At 46.0% G+C, this 9806-nt stretch overlaps 4 protein-coding genes; all 4 read left to right on the forward strand.

The window, feature by feature from the left end:
• Window positions 1-340: 340 nt before the first annotated feature.
• Window positions 341-4020, forward strand: GSBLH_T00002146001 (uncharacterized protein; the record flags this gene model as incomplete). XM_013040670.1 has 1 exon in its annotated part: window positions 341-4020. The coding sequence occupies one exon, from the start codon at window positions 341-343 to the stop codon at window positions 3974-3976; it is 3636 nt and encodes a 1211-aa protein (XP_012896124.1). The 3' UTR covers window positions 3977-4020.
• A 107-nt stretch (window positions 4021-4127) lies between these two features.
• On the forward strand, window positions 4128-5886 carry GSBLH_T00006391001 (uncharacterized protein; the record flags this gene model as incomplete). The annotated part of the gene is given in 8 exon segments (XM_013040671.1): window positions 4128-4241; window positions 4321-4433; window positions 4458-4741; window positions 4771-4898; window positions 4929-5150; window positions 5180-5494; window positions 5511-5641; window positions 5670-5886. 8 exon segments carry the CDS (start codon window positions 4128-4130, stop codon window positions 5884-5886), a joined length of 1524 nt encoding a protein of 507 aa, XP_012896125.1.
• Window positions 5887-6127: 241 nt separating this feature from the next.
• On the forward strand, window positions 6128-7270 carry GSBLH_T00006392001 (uncharacterized protein; the record flags this gene model as incomplete). Its single annotated transcript, XM_013040672.1, has 3 exons — window positions 6128-6158; window positions 6182-6572; window positions 6607-7270. The coding sequence occupies 3 exons, from the start codon at window positions 6128-6130 to the stop codon at window positions 7268-7270; spliced, it is 1086 nt and encodes a 361-aa protein (XP_012896126.1).
• A 421-nt stretch (window positions 7271-7691) lies between these two features.
• On the forward strand, window positions 7692-8742 carry GSBLH_T00002147001 (uncharacterized protein; the record flags this gene model as incomplete). XM_013040673.1 has 6 exons in its annotated part: window positions 7692-7732; window positions 7763-7914; window positions 7953-8042; window positions 8073-8223; window positions 8254-8383; window positions 8415-8742. 6 exons carry the CDS (start codon window positions 7692-7694, stop codon window positions 8625-8627), a joined length of 777 nt encoding a protein of 258 aa, XP_012896127.1. The 3' UTR covers window positions 8628-8742.
• Between the last annotated feature and the right edge of the window lie 1064 nt (window positions 8743-9806).

Raw genomic sequence — 9806 nt, forward strand, 5'->3', positions numbered from 1 at the left:
TGATGGAAATACTTCTACTAAATGGTGCGTGGACGTTACTTCTGCATCTTTCCCTACTACTCACATTTGGACGTTTGGTAACAACGATCGCTTGGTTGTTAACAAGTATGCGTTTTCGACAGCTAACGATTATGATATTCGTGATTGTGTTAATTGGGACATTTTTGGCTCTAATGATGGAAGCCAGTGGGATCTTCTCGATACTCAGAGTGGTATAACATGGACTGCGCGTTACCAGACTAAGTACTTTGAGATGGAGAATCAGCTTGCTTATAACAAATACAAATGGCAGTGCAATGCTGTGAAATCTTTATCTGGATTTTATGGTAATGTTATTCAGATGTCTGAGTGGAATTTGCTGTTCACTGGTGCTGCTTACGTTCCTCCAGGCATTTCGTATCCTCAGGATGTTTATTCCTGGTCGGTGGGTATTGATAATGTGGACATTACTCCTGGTAAGTTTGGTTACACGAACTGGCAGATTGCTGGAGCTGGTGGCGCTTCTCTTCCTGCTGGTCTGAACTTCGATAGCACGAGTGGTGCTATTACTGGTATTCCTACGGAGGGTTTGGAAGAAACTGTGTTCACTGTGTCTGCGACGTATTCTGTGGACAGTCAAGTCTACACTTGCACGATTACGATTACTGTTTTGTCTTGCGATCTGCCCAACTACATTTCGGTTTCAGTGGAGAAGGTGAACTACAATACCGCCTCTGAGACTTGGACGATTAAGAACAGTGAAGGACAATCGGTTCTTGCATCGAGCAACACGGAGAGTTTGGTGGGTACTTGCTTGCCTGTTGGTGAATACACGGTGACGATGACGAGTTCTTCGGGTACGACATGGCAGAGTACTTCTTTGATGACGATTAATGCTCTTGCTGACGGTCATTCGTTTGTTTTGGCGAAGACTCGTCTGACAATTGAAGGTGAGGATTCGTTTGTGTTGCCGATTGATCTTCCTCTGCTTCCTGCTTCGGCTGGTTCGTTCAAGTATCTTGCTGATGGAACGGTTCCTTCGAACTGGTACACGAGTGGTTTCTCGGATTCTGCCTGGACGACTCTGGATGCTTCTTCGCGTCCTACGACTGCGCAGAAGGTGAAGCTGTTCCGTGCGACGTTCAATGTGGCTTCGAAGGAGGGAGCTCAAGGATTTGAGTTGTATCTGAAGGCTCGCAACGGAGTTCTTGCGTACTTGAACGGAGAGGAGATCTATCGTTCTTATCTGGAAGCGGGCGATCTTACGGCTGAATCGACTCCGACTGGAGGAAGCTCGGTGTACAATTGGAGACGTGTGACGGGAGCGATCAGTCACATCAATGCTGGAAGCAACACGATCGCTGTGGCTGTGCTGACTCTGGGAAGTGCGGATATCGAGATTGAGTTTGATATGCATCTTCGATTGCTGAAGGATTCGCACATCCATCCTCGCTATTGGGATTATTCGACGGCTGGTACTACTTCGAGCGAGGTTGGTAAGCTGTTCGATATGAATCCTTCGACTTATGCTTATGTGTACAAGGCGACTACTCCGACTCAGAAGTTCACGATCCAGTTCGCGAACGATGGAGCCGAATATTTCAACAACTACTGCTTCATAACGAGTTCTCAGTCGAATAATTATGATCCTCGTGAGTGGAGCATTGAGGCATCGATGGATGGTCAGACCTTCAGCGAGTTGAAGAGCGAGTCTGAGGTGTACTTCGATTCGCGTTCTACGGAGTATTGCTTCTACATGCCTTCGAATACAAAGGCGTGGACATACTACCAACTGACTCTGAAGAAGGCTCGTGTGGACGACACTGATAACTACTATGCTCTTGCTGATTGGAATTTGTTGTTGCAGGACTATTCTTCGCTGGAGATTCCGGAGCTGTCGTTCAGTCCGAGCGAGATTACTGCCTATACGGGTGCTGAAGTGCCTGGATGGACTTGCTCTTCTTCCTATTACAACACGTTCTCGATCACTCCTGAGCTTCCGAGTGGACTTTCGTTCAGTACGACGACTGGAATGATCACTGGAACTCCCACGGACATCAAGGCTTCGACCGTGTACACGATCACTGCGCTGAATCCTCTGGGCGATGAGAAGACGGCGACGGTGACTCTGACGGTTCAGGAGTGCGCTGGAGACATGGTATCCTTCAGCATTGAATTGACGTTCGAAACGGGAGCCTCTACGTGCTCGTTCGTGTTGAAGGATCGTGCGACTGGTGAGGAATTGGAGGAGCGCTCGAACTTCGCTGACCACAGTTCGATCTCGATTCCGATGTGTCGTCCTGCAACGACGTATGCTCTGGTGCTGAAGAAGCAAGGCACTGGCGGTTGGGGCAACAACAAGGCGACGGTGAAGCTGGCGGATGGGCGCACGCTTCTGTCGGAGTCGCTGGCTGCCGGAGCGACGGAGAAGGAGTACAACTTCAATCCTGCGTATTCTGTGTATCCTCAGTGGACTCACTGGAGCTACCTGGTGGACGGCACGGCCGCTCCTGCGGGCTGGAACACTCTGAGCGGAGCTCCCTCGAACTGGGAGACGCAGCGACCGGGTCAGTTCCCTGCGGCCAGCGGTGTGACTCAGTACTATTTCACGAAGTTCCAGATCGAGGATCTGACGGAGTTCGCTTCGATGGACATCGCTGTGAACGTGAAGGCCGGAGTGGTTGTGTATCTGAACGGAGTGGAGATCCGTCGCTACAATCTCCCCGAGAATACGGAGGTGAAGGAGGATACTGCGGCTACGGGCGAGAGCGGCGAACCGTTCTTGCTGGTGATCGGAGAGGCCGTGCAGAGAGAGCGGCTGGTGGTGGGCGAGAACATTCTGGCGTTCGAGCTGCATCGCTACGAGGCGAACGAGGAGACGAACAGCTTCGATGGATCTGCGATTCTGATTCTGGACAACATGTACATGCTGCTGGATGGTACGGGTACGACGGTGCCTGCTTTGACCGGAGTCGAGGGATCGGACAAGGTATTCGATAACAATTCGGCCACGAAGATGCTGACTGCTACTGGAATCTGCGAGGGTGTGGAGCTGATCTGGTCGTGGAGCAATGATCGTCGTGAACCGATCGGTCGATACGGTCTGGTGTCTGGAAATGACTGCAACAACCGCCATCCTTCGGGTTGGACTCTGTATGGTTCGAATGACGGAGAGAACTGGACGATTCTGCAGTCGAAGGCTGGTCAAATGTTCACTTCGTACTTTGAGCAGAAGCTTTACAACATGTTCAATGTGAATCCGTACAACAAGTACAGATTGGTGGCTACGGAGTGTTCCAACACCGATTCGATGAATTGTGATAACTGGGGACAGACGAAGAGATTCCAGCTTGCTGATTTCTATCTGTTCACCAAACTGATCGCCTCGAATGAGTATTGCCGTCCTGAAGGCGACTTTGAAGGAGCGATGAACGGAGATATTGCTTATGCTGAGTGTCCGAATCTTTATGAGGGAACTCGAAGCCGTTATTGCAACAATGGAACGTTCGCGGAGGAAGTGACTGCCTGCTATCCTTCCATTCCTCAGGGTATTGATTATGGTGCTACCACTTTGGAACTCACTCAGAACAAGGAAGTGAACGTTGTTCCTACGATTCTTGGCGTTGAGGTGACTGTGACTTCGTTCCCCACGTTGCCTGCGGGTCTGACTCTGGTTCCTTCGACTGGAGCGATCACTGGCAAGCCGACCACGGTGCAGGACTCTCGAAAGTACACGATTTCTGTGAAAAACGAGGGAGGAACGATCACCACTACGATCAACATTCTGGTGTTGGAAGCTCCTGTGAACTATGTGTTGATTGTACTGATCGTTGTTGTCGTGATCATCGTGATCGTGGCGATTGTTGTTCTGATAGTGTTGTTGAGCAAGAAGAAGAAGAGCGGAGCGAAGAAATCGATGCCGAAGTCGGCTAAGTCTGCGAAGGCTCCGGCTCCGAAGCCAGCTCAGGTAAAGACGAAGACTGCTGTGAAGGTCTAAAGTCGAGAGCTATGAATAATGTTGCATGTATGCAGAATTGGCTAGATTTGTTTGTTTGATTCCTATTTTCGATTATCTATTAGCTGTATGAGTAGTGAGGAAGGTGATTTAGAGACATGGCTTGCTGAGAACGGACTAGAACAGTAATATCATGATGGGTTACGTGAAATGTAGCTATACCCAAGCTTTCTTGCAAAACAATATCACAGTTTCGTTATTACCCGATATCAATGAGGAATATATGGATAAACTAGGAATCTATGCAGTAGGAGATAGAATACGTTTACAACGCGCCTTACAAAAATTGGATACTGTTTCCTCTCTTTCCAGTTGTAATAAAATAGAAATCAAGAGACGAAGATACTATAAGACAAGAACTAAGGAAAGAAGATAATAGAAAACAAAATTGCATAGATACTTCAGTCGTTGAGGAATTGGAGCATGTTCAAATGTCTTCGTAGTATATTCTCGTTACTTTTAGTGCAACTCGTCCTTTGTCGGTTTCGAGTGAACACGGGTTTATTCACAATGATCAAAATAGTTTACTGGATGATGATGAGGACGATAGATATGGTTCTAGCTATCTTTCCGAGGTTGAGTCACGTTCTCCGAGCTTTGACCTCCAACGTTCTTCTCAGTACAGTTCGACAATCAACAGCATAGTCCTCCATTACAAATCACATGGAGGAGTGACTCCCAATTCGAAGCAGGATAATGATAGTATTCATTCGTCCAATTACACAAAGTCGGTAAGTTCTCAGGGAGGTATTTGCAAGTTTTCAGTACGATTCTAGAGTTGAATCGAATCATTGCGGCTAATAGTTATGTAAGTGAGGTATTGGAAGGGGATGTGGAAGAGCAGCCGCACCCTCTCAATTTGGTTCCCAACAACTGGAGCAGTCAGGAAGAGATGTATTCTCGCGTACTTAGAAGCGAATGGGATTGAACATAGGCTCACCCTGAAGATGCTGAAGATTTACATGTTATTTGCGATCTGCTGAACTCAGGATTGATTTTGTTAGAAGAAGAAAGTAATGGAAAATCGCTTGTCCAAATCTTGGAAGGCATCATAACAAAATATAATAAACAAAAAGGAGTTGATTCTGGTTTGGATGCGCGTCGTTTAGCTTCGGATAAAGGTCTTGTTTACCTAAATGGATTTCTATTGATCGAAGTATAGAAGTGATATCGATTGGTTAGTAGAGTGTTCGAGAAAGCCAAGTGTTTAACGATGTTTTGTTTGCGCGACTTACACAGCGATCTGTTATTCCAGAGCAGGATTATCAACAACTCAAGTCTTCATTTACGATTTCTTCGATTCCTAGATTCGTTTTCATAATCTCATCGGATGCATCCCATAGTTTATGGTCTCATAATCTGTTCACGCTGCTATCAAAGGTCGTTACTGATCAGTCGCTTTATTCCGACCTTTTCCTGGCAAAATCGCGAGCAGATGTTATCCACGCTCTGGCTGATATGGCTGTGAGGATCCAGAGAAGGGTGAGTGTAGAAAGTCTCGTACGCTGACGAATAGAAGAAGCATCCGAAAGGGAAAGAAAAGAAGAAAGGGTTGTTTTGTGGGCTGAAGAAGGATGTTGCAACCCGATCGCGCTATTATTGGTCGGACTTCGGAGATGGATACACAGTGAACACGATCTTGAAAACGTACATGTCGTTCGAATTTGCTGTTCAGATTTCTCATCTTCATTTCCCAGCTCGGTCCGACTCTTATCTTTGCTGTGTTGATTCACAAATATTCTCATGGCAACATCGGGACCGTTGAGACTCTCCTCGGCCAGAGCATTACCTCCATCATTTGGGCTTTTCTGGGAGGACAGCCGATGATTTTAATGGGACTCACGGGACCGATCGCTATTTTTGTGGGAGTTCTGTACGATCTCTCGGTGTAGTTTGCGATTTGGACTCGCTTTTGCTTCTAGACGGTTCTCTCTTCCATTCTTTGTGGTTTATGAGTGGGTGGGGATTTGGACATCGCTTCTTCTTCTTCTCCTCGTCGCGTTTAACAAGGCGGAAATCGTGCATTCTTCCCCATTTCTCTTTATCCGCTCTAGTTTCCTCCGATCACCTCGTTCACAAAGCACATCTTTTCCTCCCTAACCAGCGTGCTGTTCATCGTGGAAGTCTTCCATTATGTTCAGCACGACTTCGAGGCAGCGCAGTCGTTTGGATCGGGCTTCCTCTTAGCGAATAGACACGAAGACCCGACGCATGATTGGACGTATTTCCTTTTCGCGGCTCTCGTGATTCTTCTGACCCTCTTCACGATGGAAATACTTTCCGACATCAAATCCACGTTTTCTTCCGCTCTGCTCTTCATTTCTAGGACGTTTCTCGTACAGGGAATGCGGATTTTTATCCGGTTGGGATCCCAACTTCTCACGATCGTGATCGTGGGTCTACTAGTGAACAAGCTCTTTCCCAGTCTTCACTACACGCCCATTTCCCTGCCGTCTCCATCGGTCGTTTCGCCTGGACTCGTTAATGTGCAGAGTCTGGTCCCTTCCTACCAGGAGCGTCCCTGGTTCATTCACCCGCTCCATTATCATCCCTCGCTCGCTATCAACGACTGGACGTTGTATGTGTTCGCACGCGTTGTTTGGATTCTTTAGAAACGAAACGGCGTCTGTCCAGACCTGTCCGTACTCCACCGATCTGCTGGCCGAAGTGTCTCACTGCGTGTTTCCGTGGTGGGCCGTGTTTGCGACGATCCTTCCCGCGATTCCGTACACGATCTTGGTGTATCTGGAGGACAACATAACGAGCGGACTCATCGAGAAACCGGAAAACAATCTGAAGAAAGGGGGTCCGTACGACTATCTGGACACTACGATTACGGCGGTGATCACGCTCGTCATGTCGTGTCTGGGCATGCCGTGGGTGAGCGCGATGTACATTCGGTCGTTCTACCACCTGCAGGCGCTGTCGGTGATCGAGGACGTCTACAAGCCCTACGGCGTCTTCGACGAACGATTCATCGAGGTCAGCGAGACGCGGGTGCCCGGGATCGTGCTGGGCGTTCTCTTCTACTGCGTCTTCTTCTTCGATCGAGCCTTGTCCGTGATCCCGGAGGCGTGGGATCCCATCGTTGGCTCACACACTAGACTCTTCTACGGACTTTTGCTGTACATGGGAGCGTCGCTCTTCATCTCGGATGGATTGTTCCCCGGAATCCGACTCATCTTCATGGACCGGAATCTCTACATTGACGACTACAGAAAGAGAGTTGCAGTTGCTGCATTCGAGTTTATTCTAGCTGCCTCTGCGAAGAATTAACCTCTATACCATCGTCCAAGTCCTGCTCCTCGTCGTTTTATTCTTTCTCAAATCTTCTGTTAATACCGCAGTGCTGTTCCCACTCGGACTTATGGCGCTTATTTATGTAAGAAAGTACACTCGCATTCACTCGTCGTTATGTCTTTTTAGGTACATACTACCGTATATCTTCTCCAAGCAAGAATTGAATCTCTTGGATCCCATTAAACAGCACTCTCATTATGACTTTCTTGTTTGTTCCTCACATTCCTTTTACTCTTCTCTACAAATGTCGCCACCCTCGATCTCTATTGATATACAAAATGGAGATATGATTGTTTCGTCTATTTCGTTCCATTTACTCTAGAATGATGTCCAGCTAGACTATTATTCCAAATTACTCGCCACTTGCTCTTCAGACTGTACAATTCGTATTTATTCAATGAATCAGGATGTTCCTGAACTCCTCTTTACTTTGAAGGAGTTTGTGTCGTGTTTGCTATTAAAATGAAGACACTCCGGACCTGTATGGAAAATCGCATGGTCTCATCCGCGTTATGGATCTCTTTTGGCTTCTTGTAGTTATGATGGAAGTGTGAAGATTTTCAAATTTGAAGACACTTCCTATTCGGTCGTTTACACATATGAAGGACATAAAGCATCTGGTAAGTGAGTTGTGTGGACTTTGGTGATATCTGTTTAGTGAACTCTGTGTGTTGGTCGCCTTATGAATATGGTGCTTGTCTCGCAGCGGTATCGAGCGATGGTTCTATGTCGTGTATATATCAGAAGAGTATGGAAGTGTTGAGTGTGTGTTATGGAGATGAATGGGAATGGGGAACAACCCAAACGATGATTTGTCAACTGGGCTGCAACTGCATCAGCTGGGCTCCATTCCGTCCGGGCACGTCGGAAAACGCGAATATTCTGCGCGTAGCGATCGGAGGCGGCGATGGGTATGTGCACATAATGGAGTGAGAGAATTGGTGTGGAGCGAGGAATAGATGTGGACAATCGGTCGAAAACGGGTGGGAATTCGAGTCGAAACTGAGAGGACATAAAGATCGAGTACGAGATGTGGCGTGGAGCCCGCAGATCGGCGATTCGACGGATGTAATCGCATCGTGTGGAAGAGTGAAGAGCAATGGAGTGGAATAAGGAATAGAGCAAACAAGTACTGGTTTGGACGCGGAAATGTGGTAAAACGTGGAAACAAAGTCTGAATAAAAGCTATTCGGAAGCAGTATGGAGAGTAAACTGGAGTGTGAATGGATGTGTGCTAGTTGTGAGCTACGGCGTAGACGGAATTGATATGTGGAAAGAAAGGCTGGATGGAACGTGGGAAAATGGTACAAATGGAAGTGTCGAAAAGGACTGATGGATGAATGGGGAATTGGTGGAATGTAGAGAATACACAATAGGATGAAATAGAGATAGATAAATAGTTGGAAGGAGGAGAAAGAAAAAAGAAAAAGAAAGAAAAGAAAAGAAATAGAAGAATATGAATTGAATACTTTGTAAGATAAATGGTTTTGTTTGTTGGATCGATTATCAAGTAATAATGGAAGAAAGTATAGAAAAGAAGCATAACGATGTGAGTGAGAGGATCAAAGCTTTGAAACTGAAACATGCTGCCTGTAATAGGAGAATTACATGTTATGCCTGATGCTGCAAACTAAATCAAAACCCCATAAATACTTGTCAATGGTGGGTTATTCCATTATTCATTTGCTAACCTGGGCTTTCTATGTTTGTGGTTTTTCCATTAAAATGAGAAATTGCACTATACTTATTTTGTGACACTTGGTGGCCGATTTTCTACCCTTTTTTTGCACCAGTTATACTTTAGTTCAAGCTGCGGAAGCCAAAGTAAATTATTGCTATTTCTCTTGTATTTTCATGTTTGTTTGCCTATTTCTAATAGCTGAAAGCCAATATGTGTGTACATTGTCATCACAAATCCATCTATTGTTGTCTGTGCAAGTCATAAGGGTCTTTGGTTAAGAGAGAACATGCGTTATTCCATTCTCATACAAGTTCACCTATCAATGGTTCATTCGATTGGATCAATCCTTTCAAGTTCAGAAATCCATTTATCACTTCCATGACTGTTCTATCCAAACCCAATCAAGTCATGTTCAATAATGTGGACTCAATCAATGTGGTGACAAATATCAATGGTGAAGGGATAACGATCTCGCCTGGTTATTATACACTGACTGAAATCATTGCCATTCTGAACACCATGATTAATACTACGTTCTCAATTTCCACAATGGCTACAAGTTATGAGTGTATTTGGATCCAGTCTCCATACTCTATCGATTTCACGAAATATATGATATCGAAACGATCATTGCAATGTTGAATGCGAGTGATATTCTATTTGAAGTAGTGTATAGTGGAGAAAATGCATTTCGAATCTATAACCAGTTTGTGATTCTTTCTCTGACACAACTTATTCATTCCTTGAATAAAGTGATTCATTTATCGAGGTGTGTGGGGAGCATAAATGAGATCAAGGAACTATGGAAACCAGCAAAACGAAGAGGTGCCA

This window comes from Blastocystis hominis (genome assembly GCF_000151665.1).
Source record: "Blastocystis hominis, Singapore isolate B (sub-type 7) whole genome shotgun sequence assembly, scaffold_17".
Taxonomy (NCBI): domain Eukaryota; class Bigyra; order Opalinata; family Blastocystidae; genus Blastocystis; species Blastocystis hominis.